The sequence below is a fragment of the Rhopilema esculentum genome, chromosome 8 (genome assembly GCF_057945365.1).
Source record: "Rhopilema esculentum isolate cy_ngs chromosome 8, ASM5794536v1, whole genome shotgun sequence".
NCBI lineage: Eukaryota > Metazoa > Cnidaria > Scyphozoa > Rhizostomeae > Rhizostomatidae > Rhopilema > Rhopilema esculentum.
The window spans coordinates 7,327,911-7,347,026 of record NC_142822.1 but is presented as its reverse complement, the minus strand read 5'-3'; the positions used below and the strand labels follow the sequence as shown (position 1 = coordinate 7,347,026).

The 19,116-nt window shown below is 37.1% G+C and overlaps 2 protein-coding genes across 2 annotated transcripts; one reads left to right on the top strand and one right to left on the bottom strand.

The window, feature by feature from the left end:
- Nucleotides 1-1,015: 1,015 nt before the first annotated feature.
- Nucleotides 1,016-6,451, bottom strand: LOC135694366 (apolipoprotein L3). The gene is made up of 3 exons (XM_089109871.1): nt 6,176-6,451; nt 3,349-3,818; nt 1,016-1,710 (listed from the first exon to the last, which is right to left on the bottom strand). The coding sequence occupies exons 2-3, from the start codon at nt 3,803-3,805 to the stop codon at nt 1,190-1,192; spliced, it is 978 nt and encodes a 325-aa protein (XP_088965997.1). The 5' UTR covers nt 3,806-3,818; nt 6,176-6,451; the 3' UTR covers nt 1,016-1,189.
- Nucleotides 6,452-7,914: 1,463 nt separating this feature from the next.
- Nucleotides 7,915-19,116, top strand: LOC135694364 (uncharacterized). The gene is made up of 7 exons (XM_065213060.2): nt 7,915-10,580; nt 11,153-11,413; nt 12,851-13,233; nt 13,557-14,266; nt 15,725-15,911; nt 16,855-16,948; nt 17,880-19,116. Exons 1-7 carry the CDS (start codon nt 8,817-8,819, stop codon nt 18,228-18,230), a joined length of 3,750 nt encoding a protein of 1,249 aa, XP_065069132.2. The 5' UTR covers nt 7,915-8,816; the 3' UTR covers nt 18,231-19,116.

The following is a 19,116-nucleotide window of genomic DNA, read 5'->3' as shown; positions in this document are numbered from 1 at the left end:
TAATTTAAGGATGAATTTTGCAAAAAATCTTTTCGTTTCACGAGAAATCTCCTGACATGTCCGAAGTTCGTCTGTAATCAAATATGACAGGTTGCATGAAATCGAGGCAACGCAATTTTACTGGTCGAGGTCTCAACTTTCAACTCAGGTCATTCGCTTTAACATTTGCCTATGATTTAACAAATTTGCTTCTAAAACTTTAAGGCTTCTTCTCCTCATGTGGTCAAAATTCTTGAATCAAAATTTTCATGACTTCATCACTGCTTCTATAGTCTAAATATTTGCCTCCAACTGTTCTAAATAGAACACTTTGACTTGGGCTTATTGCAGGTAAAATTCTCCTACTGAATATTCTCCTACTTTGAATACACTCATTTTTTATAAGAAACTGGCTATACGAAACAAGTACTGGACAGTCAGAAAAATTAAGAAACTTCAGTACTCGAAGCAAAAAAATTAAGAAACTATTAAATCGTGATAAAACTGAGAACAACGAAAGTTTGTAAAATCCAAGAACATTTTTGCCCTGTTGGCCTAGAATTTAAGACACAAAGGATAAAAATATACTTACCACGTCTAAATACAGCATCGGAGAGAACGGAAGCGAATCTCTTAACGTGAAAAAAAGGTCACGAAAATTTCAAAAAATCTTTTATGACATCATAATTAAGAACCTCCTAAGAAACAGTGAGTATTGACATTTCTAGAACATTAAGAAACTGGAGTACTCAACATCGACCTTTGTTTCTTATAAAAAAATGAGTGTAGTCTCCATATTTGAGAATCATCTTCTATTAGAACCATAATTCTTAAAAAGTCTCAAAACAACTTCAGCAGTTAAGTTGGTTAGACTTGGCTTTTGTAACTTTTAGCCCTAATTTATCTTGATTTTGAAATAAGTGAAAATGGTTACCAAAAGCACGGGAGTGCTGGATTTCGCGGGTAGAGACAGATGAAGATTATGCAGAAGATACACGGTATGCGCGGGAAAGACGCGAGAAGTCTAAGAAAAAAATTAGAAAGTGGAACTTTGCAGTTATACAAATTGATAAGTACAAAATAAAATTCATGTTATTCAAACAAACATTTATTGTAGAAAGTTCTGAACTATGATTTAATGAGCTATAATAACTAATCTGTTAAACTGGCATATAACTTCTGCCATATAAACTCTTTTTTTCTCGTAGTTTTAGTCACCTCGCAGGCTTTTCTCTACTTCACACAATGAATTCATTTGTGTTTTCAAGTTCTCGGCATTTTCCCGCAACCTTGTTGCTGCCTCCGATTTCGATCCTTCGTGAATATCCTGGGAGGTTGTCACTATTTCGTAAATAGAAATCCCCAAACCGACAACAGCGAAGAACGTTGCCACCTTACCAGCGACCAATGATGTATCTTTAAATGCCTTCAGGCCTTTCAACATCTTAGGGCATTCTTTCAGAACTGATATCTCCGCAGCAGTGAAAGACTTTATTAGCTGCAGGGCTTGGACACTTTTTGCAATGCCACAGGCTGATGATGCCGTGTTGGCAACAAGAATTGTGCCATCAAGACCAACTGAAATGCCCTCCAATTTTACAATCTTTTCAAGTTTGGCTTGCAACAACTCCAATTTCTCAACATAGCCTATCAGAATTTCTACAATCGCACCAAGCTCTTCTGTTTTACTCTTGTCCTTGTCCAAATATTCTTGTGCTGCCTGGCATTTATCTGAAAAAGGGAAAAAGATGGATAATGTCATACACTTTCTGATGTTGCTTGGAATTAACGATGGAGGGGGGTGGGGGGGGCTTTGGCATCTCACGAGTTGTGGGTTTGGCCAATTTTTTGATAGAATTTCGGGTTTTGATTATTAAATTTCCCCCTGTGAGTTCTGAAAAACTCTGACATATATCATGTGACTTTTGAAAAACTCTAAAGGCCGGGTTACACGATCACTTTTTACCATCACTTTTTTCGATATTGGACCAACATGCTGAAAAGTGATCGTGTAACATACTAAAATTGTCCATTTTCGCTGCAGAATTTAATGCGCTTATCTGCTGTTAATCCTCTATCATTGGAAATTTTACTCTGAACGAAAGCAGAGTAAAATCGAGTTCATCACTTTTTTTCAAAGGCGCCGACAAATTCTTACGTCACATGATGTTTTGCGCGAATTGCGCTCAGAAGCATAATTATTAGGAGAAAACGAAAATGAATAATGATTTGGCGTAAATTGAGGAGCAGCCAATTACAGAAAAATAAATGCAGTTTAATAAAATATACTCATTTTTTATAAGAAACCGTCTATAAAAGCCAGTACTCGAAAATGAGAAAAGGTTAAGAAAATCCAATACTCGAGCAAGAAACTGCAAAACTGATATAGATTGAGAATAAGCAAAAATCAAAAATTTCTTGATTTTCGATTGCTAATTTTGACTAAACTTACTTACACTACAAACTTAAAAAAAGAATAAAACTACACAGTAATTAGGAAACCAAATTTAAAGTATCGAGGCTCTTGTTTTTTGAGAATAACACAGAAGTATGCTGAAAACTCTTGAGCTCTAAAATTTTGTGAACCTTTCGAACTGGGGTACTCCCTGTCGAGGATGGTTTCTTATAAAAAATGAGTGTATTTTATTAAACTGCATTTATTTTTCTGTAATTGGCTGCTCCTCGATTTACTCCAAATCATTATTCATTTTCGTTTTCTCCTAATAATTATGCTTCTGAGCACAATTCGCGTCTTTTTATTCTTTTCTCGAAACTCTAGGCCGTTCCCTTCTCATCAAAACATCATGTGACGTAAGAATTTGTCGGCGCCTTTGAAAAAAAGTGATGAACTCGATTTTACTCTGCTTTCGTTCAGAGTAAAATTTCCTATGATAGAGGATTAACAGCAGATAAGCGCATTAAATTCTGCAGCGAAAATGGACAATTTCAGTATGTTACACGATCACTTTTCAGCACGTTGGTCCAATATCGAAAAAAGTGATGGTAAAAAGTGATCGTGTAACCCGGCCTTAAGAAAGGGTGGTCTGAAAGCTAGAATTCTGCAATGGCGGATCCAGGATTTTATCTGAGGGGTGCGAATCTGGGCAACGCTCTGACCATACCCTAAGTGTGCCACGCCCTTGATACAGCTACCTATGAACCATACCCTTAAAAATGATAAGTATACTGTGCTGATTAAAAATGGGTGAAAGGTGAAAGATGGACACATTCAAATTTGTCAAAAATAAAAAATAAAATCGTCGTTTTCCTTTTGGTGACATGCTTCGTGATTCACAACCCGTCTAGGACATTTGAATCGAATAGAGTACTTGAAAGCAGATATAATCTATACAAACAAAGATAGCTAACCCTTCATTTTGGATGATTCTACAATTGATGTGGTAATATTCGTTGCAGCTCCTGCGACTCCTGTAGCAGCTCCAGCAACTGTGAGGCCAAGAGATGCCCCAAATGTGAATGGGGACAATAAAATTCCCCCTAAAGCCATGAGTCCTCCAGCTGCACCGACACTAGATCCAGTCACATTGGCAATGTTGCAGCCTTTATGTAGATCATCACATTCATTGGCAATTTGGTAGAGCTGAGATATCGTTTCCTCTCTAGATTTCTTCCACACAGGCATAATGCGCAGAAAGTTGTTTTTGGCCTCAGAAAAGTTGTTTAGGTGATCAAGAATTTCTTGGACTTCTTTTTCAGAAACCTGGTCCTGCTTTTTCAAGGTTGATTCCTTCTCATGCCCTACGGCCATTTTTCCAGCTGAACAGCCCTTTCCAAGGTAATTGAAAGCTTTTCCCGCCTTTTTCATTGTCTATCTTACCCTATAAGAAACAACTGTATGATATAGCATACCATTAGATAAGGTATTTCAGGGAGTTCCCGCTTAAAAGCAACTCAAATTTTCATATCAGGTTGTCTAGTTTCCTATACGCAAGAAAATGAGGATGGATGATTTCTCATATATCACATTAGAAAATATTTTTTACACAAGGCTTTCTTGTCACAAAAACATCTTTGAATTCGAGGATCGTGCTGCATGGTGAAGAATTGTATCGTATCCGATATCCTGGGAATGAATACGCAAGATTTAAGTATGAAATACTTTTTTATAACAACACCTAATTTTTGCCAACCTCAATATTGTTAAATAATTTTGATATGTCCATTTCTTAAAATGTCGTCGTCGGCATCCCCGCCATCATGTAGAAAAATATTAATCATGCCCCCAAGTGGGGTATCCTTTGATAGAAAAAATTCGAATGCAAAATTGTCACATAAATTAAGTTGATAAACAAGTTTCAAGCATTAAATGAGGTAATTTGAGTATAATTAAAATAGTAACTGAACATGTAACACTACGAAGTTAAGAATTTGTTGTGTAATTGTACAGGGTTGTCATATCGCTCCACACATGTCTCGCACCTTCATCGCAAAAATACTTTTGTCTTTTGAGAAAATAGCCCAGAAGTTACTTGAAATATTATTGTTCCAAGAAGTATCGGAAACAACCATACAAAATCTGGAGTATGTAACAAGGCCATTCAATGCATTTGTTATGGAAGCACTTGCAAGAAATAAAAAGATTATGGGGAAGGTGATGGTTCTGTAGGCTAGAGCACTGGTTATTCCTGAATTCTACTCGGCTCACACTTCTCAATAATTTGCCAATGATTTGTCAACGATTATTCCTGGTTTATTCTGTTATTAAAATGATCAGTTTTAGAAAAAAGGGACAGAACAGTTTGAATAATGTCGAATTAAATATACATTTCGCACTGTTTTCGAGGCCGGGCGTTTTGAAAGTTTTCATGAGTAACCGCGTGAATTCTTAGAAACGTGCCCTGATTTTATAGAAAAGCCCCATGAGTTCTTGAAATGGCTGCCTGATTTCCTAGAAAAGCGAAAAGCCGCCCGACTGAAAAGCCGTTCTCTGGTTTCCACGCCAAACTCGCCGTGAAAAATTTGCCCTATTTACAAATTGTTGTGATTTATTTTTGTACATTATGTGTTTGGCCGTAGCAAGAGCTCAAAATAGGAACTGGGACCAGAGCAAAGCTGCTGAGACCCCCAGATAATATATAGAGTAAAATGTTATTTTTCAAAATATTGCTAAAAATATCAAAATTAAAAAAGAACGAAATGAAATTAGGTCACGTTGCGGTATCAATGTGCAATGGCTTATTATAATCAAAGAAACGAAATTCTGCGAAATACTGCGAAATACTTCAAAATATGAAAAAATATGGTCAAATAACAAAGTACGCCAAAATTCTCAAATCATATCATAAATATTCACTTTCGTGGACCCAGTGCGGAAGACAGACCAGCCATGAGCATACAGAAAAAGCGGAAGAAAGAGTTTTGAATTTTATGGCGTCTTCTTTGTCTTTGCTGACCCTCTAGAGACCTAATAATCAGACAAGTCGGTCATATCAAATTTTTGAGTTTATCGGCGCCCTATACAAGCCTTGGGGCCCCTTTAAAAAAGTCAGATGGGGCGCCCTGGCATTGACATTAGCCTAACAGCAAAAAAACCACTCACACACGAACTGCAGCGCGCTAGAATTTCCAAGCGGAAATCTGATTATTATTGTCAAATTTGAAAAAGGGTTCTCGATTTACAACTTTGGCAAAGATAATGAGTTTTATATCAGAAATCGTTGCGCCTAGGGCCAAAGCAGTATATTCCATACGTACAATGCCTGCCAAAAGTCTTGGAACACCGACAATTTCCAAGGTCAAAACCAATCATCCCCCTCTCCCCTACAGAACAATGTTGGTTTACTATCAAACGGGTTAGGATTGTAGGAAGCACTTTCTTTTGCACTTCTTTAATGATATTTCTCTAAATCATCAACATTGTTTTAGGGGGAAGGGGGCGGAAGTAGCAATTTTTTTCATGAAAGGAATGGAAGATATCAAATGCAGCGTATATTGGTGGTTGTTCCAAGTACTTTTGGCAGGCATTATAGATTTTGTCACTAATTTATCTTGACCCTAGAGAAGGATGGAATTGAAAACAGCCCTGACCAGCATTAATAAGAAAAGCAACTTGAACTTAATTTTTTAGATTGAAAATATATTATTATAATGATATTTGATTAAAATAATAAAGCGCAACGGCGCTTACAACATTAAATCAATATATTTGTATGTATGTTGTATGAATATAGCCTACCTCGAATGCAATCCTTCAAGACGTAAAAAACGTTGAAGTGACGGAAAATGTCGACGGCTCTGTCTACAATGTATCGACCAGTCTTTGCGACGAAACTCGCTGACTTTTCCAAAAATCTTTGGATCCAAGATTTTTGTTATAGTAGCTGCGTGCTATCATCAACAAGAAAGCGGAATAAAGGCGCATAAATAGTCCCTCAGTTTTATATTGTGCCAGCTAAGCTTTTTTTCATGGAAATGAATGTCGACAATAAGAATTTGATTCTGACTGGCTTCTCGGATTCTGGCTATCCCCTCTTTTGAAGGGGCTACAAAAACACGCGACTTGTAATTTTTTGTTTTACTATCTCTCATCATGTCTGGTTTTCGTGGAAAATGCTAAGTAAAACAAGTCAGAAAGACCAGTGTCGCAGCGGCTTGGGTTCTTAATATTTCGTAGCGTTTTAGACACTCATTTTCGTTTTATAAAGCTTGGGTCCCACTAGAGCCAAAATACCCTAGGAATGCGTTGAGCAAAATGCGTTGGAAATATACAGGAAATATAGGAATTCTCTTTATTATCATTTCCAGGAATCAGGGATAGATGGAATGGATCGCTCTTGTAAAACTGCCAAGAAAACCCCCCCCCCAGAAAAATAACTGTTCTCTTTTTGTTGATAAACTCTATCTTACTTAAATTATATCTAAACGTAAACCACATTAACTTTAAAGGGCCTCTCCAGCCAAACAAAAAAAAATTTTTATTGACTAAAAAGTTAGCATCTTGTGCGTATATTATGGCAAAGTCGTTGTTTTTGCAAAATTCCAATTAGTTTAGAAGTTGTAAGGCTTTAAAGTTACACCTTTCCGAGAAAAAAATGACAAAAGCCGAATCAGTTTTGTGACATTCTGACGTCACAGTGTGCGGCTCTCGTTCGCCATGAATTTCGTATATCTTCCACCGAATCGTGAAGGAGTCATGGTCACGCGTTGATAACTGCATCTAAATCTACAGCAGGAGCTTTTTAGGGTCGAAAAATATTAAATGTTTACAATCATTCTAAGTTTGCGGGTCGGAATGTGCCCATGCTGTGTCACGACTTTGTTTTGATCACCTGTGTAGGCCCACAAAGCTACGACTTCCTGTTCCAGCGCTTCCCTCGCGTATAATTAATCGAAATTGACACTTCAGTTGTTTTCCAGAAACGATGAACAACTAAAGGCTTCAGAATTGATATCTGAAATGCTCAAACTAAAAGCCGGTGGAACAGAACTGAGTGTACCATCACTTGCAGTGTTCAATTTGCGAATCGCCGTCGTTCGAATCGGTTTGAGGCGAGACTAACGAAATACACTGTGACGTCAAAGTTGCGTCACAGTGTCACCAAACCGAAAAATTTTTGTCGGTTAATTTTGGCAAATTCAAATCTTATTTCAAAAAAGTTTGGTCAGCTATAAAAAACTCATAAATTAATCTAAAAAAATTCTGCCAACGTATGTCTAAATATCAATATAAACTTGTCCAAAGCCCCTAAAAAGTAGAAAACAATTTCAATAAAGATTTTTTTAACAATAGCTGAGAAACTTTTGGAAAAACTTCCTCCAACTCTAATAAATCACAAAGACTTCACCTCTCCCCAACAGTCTTTCGATACTTCCAACAACAGCAATTGAACTCTAAGATCTTTTTTTGTTTCTATTATCTTTAAACAAGCTTGTGTAAATGAAAAAGGTCTGTCACTAGAAAAGAACATAAAAATGAGAAAGACGCAGTATTTTGGACATTTAATAAGAAAAGACAAAATGCAAAAATCATTGCTAGAAGGAAAAGTATGTGCGAAAAGACCAAGGGGACGTCCCCCTAAATCGTGGATGAAGAACATCATGGAACGGACAAAGTTAAACTTTGAGCAGTGCATAAGAGGGGCTGAAGATCGTGACTACTGGAGAAGAGTAACGACGAAATTTCTTAAAATGAAACAGTCACCGAATGATGATGAAACAAGCTTGTCTTGCTATCTATTTTTCTGCTTACGGGTATGGGTTGTTTGGCCATATTGACCACAGAGGTTACGGGGTTTTTTCTGGATAACGTACAGGATCGTCGGTTTTGAATATCGGATTTTCCAATGTTTTGAATGGGTTTAATGGGGATATAAATCAATATATTCAGGGCTCAAGCCACGAATTTGAAAATGGGGGGACCAAGGCTAGCAAAAGTTGGAGGCCAAGGCTTCTTTTCCCTTTTGATACAGTTTCAAAACTATTTGCTTGGCACAAAGTGGGGGGCCATGTTCACCCTGTCCCCCCGGTGGCGTAGGAAATTACCTGTATGAGCAAGCCTTTGTTGGCTGTCAATGACCTAAATTGTTTGTAACAATGGAAAATCACTAGGGCCCTAGTTTTCCTACATCGCTCGTGCAAAATGGAATAGAGAGAGGTCAAATGTTAAGTCACATGTTTCGCAAGTCTTATCCATTGTCAATATGTATTTGTTTCGTAAGTTACATCGAAACATTTTGGATAATAATAATCGTACTTTGACCTGATATCACCAGAAAGAATAGAGTGCGTTTTGGAAAGATTATGTAAGTAAAAAACGAGAACTGGCCTCATGGATATCCGCTCAAAACGGGAATGAAAAGAGTCAAGTAAAGCTAAAAATGGCTTTGATAAACGGATTAACGCTTGTCACAACTTTGTTGTCAATCTTGTTAGGCACGGCTCATTCGAACATAAATGAAGAGGAATGGCTTCTAGGAAACATGGCAATCTCGGAAGAATCAGAAAATCAAGACTGTCATCATTCTTGGAACGCTTCAGTCAGCGTGACGATATTTATTGCCACGTACGGTAATGACAGCTCAGAATGCGTCTGCGGCAAGACTACAAAACCTTGTCAAAGCTTTCATTATGCCTACTTCCTTGCGACCAATATACTTAGCAATGCAACTGAGAATATCACATTCAGTTTCATTGAAGATGTTTTTATTTGGTCCGATCCTGTCTTTATTAACAAACCAGTTCCTTCACTTCGACGAATGACAATAAAGTCGGCATCTAGGCCAGGAACCACAATCGTTGCTAAAAATCCAAATGCTGTTATTTGGGTCGGCTGCAATGAAACGAATGATTACAATCCTTGTATCACTTACGGTTTGACAATAGAGGATATCATTTTTACTAAGTTTGGGAGTAATTATCCAGCAGTTTTAGTTGTTTTTACAATACCTTGGCTCGAGATTGACAACTGTGAATTTTACAATAATAACTGTTCTGGTGTAAATCTACTGGAAACACCAGTTACTTTAATTAGATCAAGATTTATTCAAAACTATGGAACTGCAAATTTTGAAAAGCAGCGCAATAACCTAACATTTGGGTTTCCAATGTCGAATACCTCAAATGGTGGGGCTTTGGCACTCATATTTCGGTCAAAGTATGAAAAATCTGTATCAATAAAAAATTGTGAATTTAGACATAACAAGGCAGCAGAGAATTTGCTGATGCCATTTATTGCACACACTTTAGGGGACACCGCGTTCCCAAGGATCGGTGGTGGAGTTTTGTTACTGTTCATGAAAAACTGTTCGAAAAAGTCGGTTTTAATAAGTGATTCAAATTTTTATAAGAATGGTGCATATTCTGGTGGGGCAATAGCAATTCTTGCAGAAGGCTTTGCTGGCAGCAACACAGTTGCTTTGGAGAGCAGCACCTTTATAAAAAATGTTGCAAAATCGTCATCTGGGGCAATATTATTTGCAAATTGGGATTTTTCAATTGAACATCAATTAACAATAAACAATTGCTCATTTATAGGGAATGAAGCTAGATTTGCTGGGGCTATCAAGTATTTGCTAAATAATTTGCACCAACAGAGGAATGTTTCTCACTTGCTAACAATTAAGAACTCTGAAATCAATTCAAATTTAGCTGTAACTGGTGCTGCTGCTCATTTTATACTTGGATCACGACAGAGGTACTTTACAAGTGCAGTTCACATTGTCAATACAACATTTTCCCAAAATGAAATTTCAACATCAAAAAATGATAGTTCAAGCAGGTCTCAATATGGTGGTATAATTTTAACTCACAAAATAGACATTACATTTACTGGCCATAATACGGTTAAAGCTAACAGAGGTGGTTGTGGATTGTATGCCTCAAACTCAGATATAAACGTAAATGGCATCTTGATTTTCGCAGATAATGTTGCACCATCTAGTGGTGGTGCAATGACGCTGGCAGATACAAGCCATCTGATTATGTATCCAAGGTCCCATTTAAAATATGATGGAAACCATGCTGGTACAAAGGGTGGTGCATTGGCCGTCTTTGCAGTTGGGATGCCAGCACTGACATATGTTTTCAATCCTTTCTGCTTCCTCCAATATAGCGAAAGAAATTTGCCATACTCTCAATGGGATGTAAGTTTCAGAATTTTTTTTAATAGCTGAAAGGTTTTGATTATAAAATTTGTCAAAAAAATGTTAAATAATACTGTAGTTATCCAAGTCAGAAATGGAAATTATGTTTTGTTGTTTCATACACAAAGGCAAGTTAAGGTATATTGTTACTCTAACAGCTATAACATCCATGGGAAAGCCAAGGTATGTTAACATAGTAAGGCTTCAATTAAACTTTTATAATTGCACAATAGAGTGGAAACATTTTGTGACATAATAGAAAAAATTTAATTTCCTCACAAGGCGCCATACTTCTTGACCTTATCATTTCAGTACAGCTGCAGATATGATATCTGGTTCTTATCAGAAACTGACATGTTTTGCAATTTGTTTATTAAAAAAGACAAAAATCTTCAGATAGAAATTCAAGGTCTGATATGCCTATAGAAAATCATTACATAATCTGTAGGAATGGTATGGCAACCCAAAATGGCTATCCTAAGTGGAGGTACAGTGTGAGTTCCACTTAGTTCAAATTGTACCCTTTCTTGCAATGATCTTTTTTTTTGAAAAAAAGTTGTTTTATTTTTTAGACCAGAATCGAGTTCATTAAAAATAGTGCCGAAGTGAAAGGTGCAGCAATCTTCATAAATTCCTTATCAGCCTGTCTGTGGTCTGAGGATCCTCCACATAATAGTTACTCAAAGGCTCTCAAGTGGAACACCAAGTTTGTGTACAGGGAAAACTTTGTGAATGACATGTATGGTATTTTGACTGGCTATAGCAATGATTCTCTGTATGATGTGGATATTGCCACAGATACTAACAAGCTTGAACTTGAAGAGTCAAAAGAGGTAAATTGATTTATGTAACAAATTGATTGTGTTTTTAAGTGGCAAATTGGAGTGGGTCCGAAGTGAAACAACCAACATCAAAACTTTAATTATTTTAGAGCACTTTTTAAAATATAAAAGTAAGAAACGTCCTTTAACAGTTTCAAATTTTAATATTTTGACGGGAATCGCAAACTTTTGAAACTGTTTTCAGCCTTCTTGAAATGGCTGGATATAATTAGGCAATGTATTATTGTGGAGTTTCATGTCAAGCCAGAAGAATTATTTTAATTAATAATTCTTTGGTTTTCAAGAACCATTTAAATCATAGTTTTGATGTTTTTGATACAAAGCCAAACATTTTCAATGATGTGAAAATCTGGACTAAATGGACGCCACCGAGAAACTTGAATTCTTCTTGTTTGGAAATAAATTGTGTTAAATTGGTTTCCTTTTACACAGGTAACTTTTTAAGACACTCATTCTAAATTGTCTGAAAAGATTTTGAGCTGAAAAACCTTGCGTACCCTTGAGTTTCATTTGTCCTTAAGTCCTTAAGTGTAAACGCTGTGAAGTGAAAGAAATTTTTTTACACGCCCACTGCTCAGTTTCTTTGCTACTGAAACACTCTCGAAAAAAATGTTTTTAAATTCTCACAGCTGTTGTGTGGCTACTTCTAACTTGCTCACCAATTTTCGAAAATTAAAGTCCTCTTTACCATAAATATTTTATAGCAACTCACCTCTCATTTGGCATTTTTTCTCCCTTAGGCATGTTCTATATTTCTACAAACAAAACTTTTCTGTGTATTTTGCACATTTCACGCAATAATTTTTTCTATGGTGTCAGCAAGATTTTCAAGAATTTCCCGCCAAAATTTGCTATCAAGTACACCTATTTCATACAATTCATGCATTCAAATGTTTGGTATGACTGAAAATTTTACAAAAAGTGCCGCCATTTTGAACAAGGTGGTGCAATACTTTGTTAGGGGAGTGTATAATGTCATTGCTAGAATTTATTTTAGGCTACAGAGACATGTATAGAAACAGTAATGTTAGACCTGTGATCAGCTATAACTTTTCAAAAAGAAATTAGTTAGGTGACGCATGTTGGTATTAAGTTTAGCACATTTTTTTCGTTCTTTAACCCTGACGCTAAAAACAAGTTGACATGCAACACCATCTTTATGAACCAGAATTGTTTGTTGCCTAGAAGCTATTCATCTCCTTCTTAGTGCTGGATCTTTCGGCTGAATGCCAGAAAAGTACGATGACCAAGGTATTTCTTCAACTTACCATGATATAAAATTTGTCATTTATCTAAAAATAATGTAAAGCAAATTGAAGTATTTTAAAATTCAAATTATTAGTGGCAACTGATTTTTCTTTTGTTATTTGAATTGCATTCAATTCAGTTGTTTTGTTTTAAACAAGCATCATTTATTGTGTTTTGTAGATATCGCTAGCTCCTGGAGAGACTGTCAATCTCAACCTTCAAAGCTTTGATGAACTTGATAGTCAAACGTACAGTGTCCCATTTGCTCAGCCTGTTGCACTAACAAAATATGGAAATATAGTTGGAAGTGAAATTGAATTGCCTTACAAATATTTCGTACTGGACCCTTTTGGAAAGTCAAAGGATATAGCTTTGTACTATGAAATCAATCGAGAGAATTACCCGCCAAACCAAAGCTTGTTGCATGAAATACAGTTTTTTGATACTCGCTCATCATTTGTCACCATGGCAACCTTAAGACTCAATCTTTCAAACTGTCGAGCTGGGTTCAAATACAACGGAAAAATATGTGTATGTGACAATAACAATAAATTCATAAAAAGGTAACCATAAGCTCTTGTTTTTTTATTTTTCTAGTCTATTAAAGTCCTTTAAACTTCTTCATTCCTACCAAATGACACAGCTATTTGTAACTTTCAAGGCATGTAAAATAATTGGAACTTTACCAACTTCAGCAACATCTGAGATTTCAAATATATACCTTGCTGTACATGTTTGACCAGCCATGTTTGACGAGATTCAATTTTCACCAAGGCTCCACTGTCTTCTTCCACATTTTTTCAGCACCAGCCTTTATCTTTTGTCTTCATCGACTTTTCCTGTATTCTTGTATCCTGTATTGATTGTCCCAGTTTTGTTTTCGTAGTTGCCAGGGCACAAAAGTCTACCTGAAAAACGGCATATGGGCCACTGATGACAATGGGGACTTGAAGGGCCACTACTGCCCGGACAATTATTGCAAGTGCACAAAAGTGGATTCCCAAGTGAGCTGTCAATTTGATTTTAAAAATCCGGACACGCAATGCGCTGATGGCAGAGCTGGTCCTCTCTGTGGCAGTTGTCCCAAGTCCAGATGCATTTCTTTATATGACGGTAGCTGTAAGAAATCTTCAAAAAGTAATGTCGTAAATGGGAAAGGAGGTTTTGCCTTTTTAGTCGTTTCTGTTGCAATAGTTGCTGTAATTGTTGTATACCTAAACCCATCTTTTTCAACAAGCTTGCGTGGGCCTGTCTTCTACATTCAAATGCTTCCGTACATTTTTACTACCAACAGTGGAAATTTGGGCTTCTTTGTGCGCGGTGCAGCCTCACTCATTGCCCTTGGCGGAACTTCTGGTTTGCCCATTCCAGGATGCCTTGGCAGTGACTGGAACAGACTTGAAATCATTGCATTGACGTATATTTTTGCCGCTACCATCTTGATTATCCTTCTTTTCACGTATATCATGAGTCGATGTTACCTGTTGAATTTCGTCAGGGACTCGCCGTTTGAAGCATTCTGGATTCTCCTAATTGCAACGTATTGCTTCTTCAGTGAAACATCACTCATTTTCTTCCGCTGTACAAAGATTGGAGGTAATTTATTTGAAAAATATACTTATCTGTCTCGTATCTAGTGATAACTAGTGATAACGCTAGACATTGGAAGTTCAACTGATCACTTTTAGCAAGCATTCGGATATATGTCACCATTTTAGCCCGTGACAAAAGGTAGCGTTTATTTAAAGAAGTAAATTCGAAAATGACAGCTTAAGCAATAACACCAAATCATTCGTATTGCATCCTTTTTTACATTTTTTCTGCCAAAGTATGCCATGCCGAATCGCCAAAGAATGGTTGAAACGATTAAACAGGGACATAATATGATCCTACAATCAATCTATACAGAACAATGTACCACTTGTAAATCCTTCATCCCTTAACCTTTTATAATAAGCCATCGAAGATGTTTTAAACTGCCTTTATAAGTGTTTCAATTCAGTCATTCTTTTCGGGTTTTTCCTTTTACGATTCCGTTTACCTAAACGGAATTTTTTCTACAGAAAAAGTAAGATAATAGAACTATTATTATCCAAGTTCTAATATTTATGTTGCCACTGATAAAAGTATCAGTTTAGTTAACTGGTTGCCCGTCCTGTTTATTTCCTTGTATAGCTTACCTAGATGAAAAAATCCCCTACTTCATGGTTTTGAAGAAACCCTGATATAGTTTATTCTCAGTACAAGCAACTCTGATTTCCGTTATAAATGTGGTTGAATTGAATCGGAGAGAAGACGTCTTTGAAAGAATAACAGCTTAGAGAAATCAGCTGCATGAAAAGCTAGTTTGATTTGCGGATCCTCTTTGTGTATGATATCGTTTTTTGTAAAACTTGATAAATTTACAATTTATAAAGATTTACCTTTGGTCAGGCTAGAGCCAGATGCATGCAGTATTGAAGAAGTCTTTTCGATATGTGTAAGTAAGGGCAGCAATCTCATTAGGTATGGGATAACTAGTCTCTTCTATGCCAAAGGATTTTGACCACTAACACTTGTGGCTAGTTTCATATTCAAACGTTTTCCCTCCCCCCCCCCCCCCCCCCCCTTCCTATCTATCCTGGGTTTTGCCGGTCTTTCGATTGGCTTGCTCTTCTCGCCAGCCACTAGGCTCTGGGAGGGGAGGGGGACAAAACAAAAGCTTTGAAGGCCACGCCCTTTTTTACACCAGAAAACGCCCTTTTACCAACATGGAACACTAATTTTACCTGAAGAGGTCGCTCATGGCTAACTTCTGGTTACGTAAAGGCAGTTTGAAAATCATAGGATTACATCACAAAAAGTACGATCCCAAAATATTACACCTCCCCCCAACATTTGCTCATCGAATTCAGACGAAATGCAAAATCGGTCCTGCCGAGAACTGGGGGGGAGGGGGTGGGGACGTAGCGCCGCTACTGACGCGAAATTAGGCTGTTTTAGGAACTCTTAGATTGATTTGTGGACACCATTGGAACATTTTCTCTGTTTTCAATGTTATTTTTTCTTTTTCAGGGGAAAATAGGTTCTTCTATGACGGTACAGTGACCTGTTACGAGGGATTGCACCTTGTTATGACAATAGTAGCCGTAGTGGTCCTTGTATTTTTTGTGGTATTGCCGCCTCTTGCGGTGCTCTTAATATGCTATGGTGTCATCAACATCCCACTCCAAGTCATTGATGCCTTTACAAAGGGCCTGAGGTATTTCACGCATATTTTTCAGCTCTTTTTTCATTTTAAAGCCTGCTTTTCATATATCGTAACCCGTCGGCGATGATCCCCGATGCACAGCATTCCTGATGGTCGGGGATGATCCCCGATGGTCGGGGACGATCCCCGATGCTATAAACAATATTGAAGCGCCAAAACTATAATTTTGATGAAAGTTTGGGAATATGGCTGCTGATAAAGGCCAGTAGTAAACTTTTGATACTATCATCGATCTATGATCAACACATTGACGATAATGATCAACACATTAATAATTTCGGGATATTTTGCAAATGAAAATTCATTACAACAAAGTAAGAAACTTTCCCCGCGCACCCAACAGAAAATATTGCTTCAGAAGAAGCCATTGTTACAATGAAGATAATAAAGGAGAATTTTCTTGGGAAAATTTCTGTTCAGTGGATTATGTAATGATCATGACATAGCTGAAAATTCACCCTGATTCACCTTAAAAAAATGATGAAACTCAAACTTAAGACTAGGAATCAAACTAGGAATTATAGCCCCCTTAATGTTTCCTGTATTATCGAAAGCATTCCAGTTTTTCCGCGAAACAGTTACCCTCCCTTCAGTTCAAATGAACTCACTTTTGACAGAACATTCCTGATCCATTGTTCTCTTTACTATTGTTCGTCGGGAAGCGTCGGGAAAGTCAAATCATTTTGACTTTTGCGATGATCGGGGATGATCGCCGATGGTTCCCGATGACCCGGTTTTCATATGTCATAAACCATCGCAGACTGTCATAGACCATCGGGAAGCTGCGTCGGGGATCATCGCCGACGAATTACGATGTATGAAAACCAGCCTTAAGAGGCTTCATGGTCCTCTAGGTGAGGAACTCACTCACTATCATATTACTGAAGGCAATGTATATCTTTATCCATCCATTTATTTATATCTTTGCTTGCAGAGACGAGTACCGGTGGTGGTGGGCTGCTGATCTGTGTCGCAGATTTGCTTACATAGCAGTTTTTGTTTTCATAAATTTAAAGGGAGTGCGACAGGTAAATACCTTTATGCGTGCTAATCATTAGATTTGTGAGGACCTAATAAACCTTTGCTTTTTAAGTGTGGTCATTGCTTTTTTTGATTAAACAATTATACAATTATTTATGTCTTGAAAACTTCCAATTATTTATGACCTTTATATGCCTCTTTTGTGTCTTATAAGCATAGCCTCGTTATCGCCTTGTCCCTCTAACCTATGGCGTAATCCCCATTGTCATGAATGCTTCACTTTATTTTAGAAATACGTTGGCCTACGGGCATGTAAGTTCAGTTGCACGATTTGTAAGCGATGAATGTTCTAAGCAACGCATTTTGATATATTTTTTGTCTTGCAATCAAATCATTGTACCTGTTTCATCAAATATTCTTATTTTCTTAGACAGCGCTACTATGGCAACCTTTCTCCGGCCTAGAAAATCTTGCTTTAAAACCTTTCTTATTTTTAATGGGTCTAAAATGGGCGTGGTCAGGAAATGGGGTACTCAACTAGTCTTGATCTCCTCTCCTGGCAACTCTGTTTTTTTCAAAACCTTTCTAGAAATTTGTTGTTTGTTGTAGTTATAGATATTTTAAGGGATCGATGTAAAGTAAAATGCTTATATCGATTGATAATAAATGCGTGTCATAATTTAAATATATAGATAACAAAGAGTTAATGCCTACATTTTACACTGCAAAGCAGTTATTGCAGACATATTCATAATACAAAGAGGGTTTTTTTAATTTTATTTTGATTTTTTTTCATTTTTTTGCATGGTTTATTTGGAGAACCAAAAGACTATAACACAATCTTTTAACTTCTTCAAGATTCCAAATTTTTGGCCACCTTCCTTAATTTCACTTTGTTTCTACAACCATCCTCTGGTCAGTGGCTGTGGGGCAATGATGTTTTTCAGACTCATTACTATCGATTCTCTTCGTTTCTAGGTTGCCTATATAATCATGTCCAACTTCATTCTGGCCGTGCACTGTTTCTGCCAACCGTACAGAAGCAATTGGGCAAACATAAGCGAAGCGTTTATTTTGCTCTCTATGTCGATGATTGCGACATTGCAACTGGCTGATACAGAGGGTGATGGGTATCTAATAGCAAGTGTCATCGTCATATCAAATTACGTATACATGATATCTATCTTCTTGCATAAACTGTTCTTCTTCGCCAGGGCACGGCTACGCAAGAGGTTCCCTTTTTTCTTTAAGCGAATGAAAGACGAAACTGCCATTCAAGCATCGCGGAGGTCACAGACCCCAGAAAGAGTAGAGGGCAATTCTAGCTGACTTTGAAACCAGGGGCGGACACTTGATCAAATATTGGGGGGGGGGGCAAGCCTATTGTTTTAATAAGATGACGTCACATTTACCATTGTTTTAGAACAAAAGACCATTGTCCTCCAAAGTATTGGGGGGGCGGTCGCCCTCCCTCGCCCTCCCAAGTGTCCGCCACTGTTTGAAACCCGAGTCCACTTGGATTGGTCCACTTTAAAAAAGGAAAATGGAAATACTCTGTCAGACTGGTAGTTTGGTGTAGATAAACACCCCTATGGTGCAGCCCCTGAATTAGGGCAAACACATGCACTGGCAAAAGTAAAATATCTTGAGGGGTTGGAAATTAATTGTGTTTTGATGCTTGCTGCAACCTCTACGCAAATGAGGCAGCCTCTATTATTAGATGCGCAGTATTTGACCAATGGAACCAATGCGACCACATTCATTCCAATCTTTGATATTCTAAGATTTCCATGATTAACAAGCATTTAGCATTGGGCGAAAAACAGATAAGGTCATGAAGTTTATTCGAAAACCCTTTCAATACAGAAAGCGAGGTATAAAATTGCGGGCTTTAACTCCATGTTTATAATTAGAAGTATGTGATTAGAAACTGCATGCAATTGGATTTCAAAACTATAGTTGATTTTAGTTTTATATATTTTGATCAATAGAATATGTGGTTTGCATAATTATTGTCGTGTTTTTGCTCTCTTGTGAAGAGAATTGATGTAATGCTTCATATGAGTTCGTTTTTAATGTATTTTGCATTCTATTTGTATTTTGTATTAGATTTAAAATGTTACTGCCTGGCGCATAAAAAAGACAACAAGCATTTGTTTGAATTTGAAATATATTTTAATTACCTGATAAATGTAAAGGAATAATTTGATCAGAA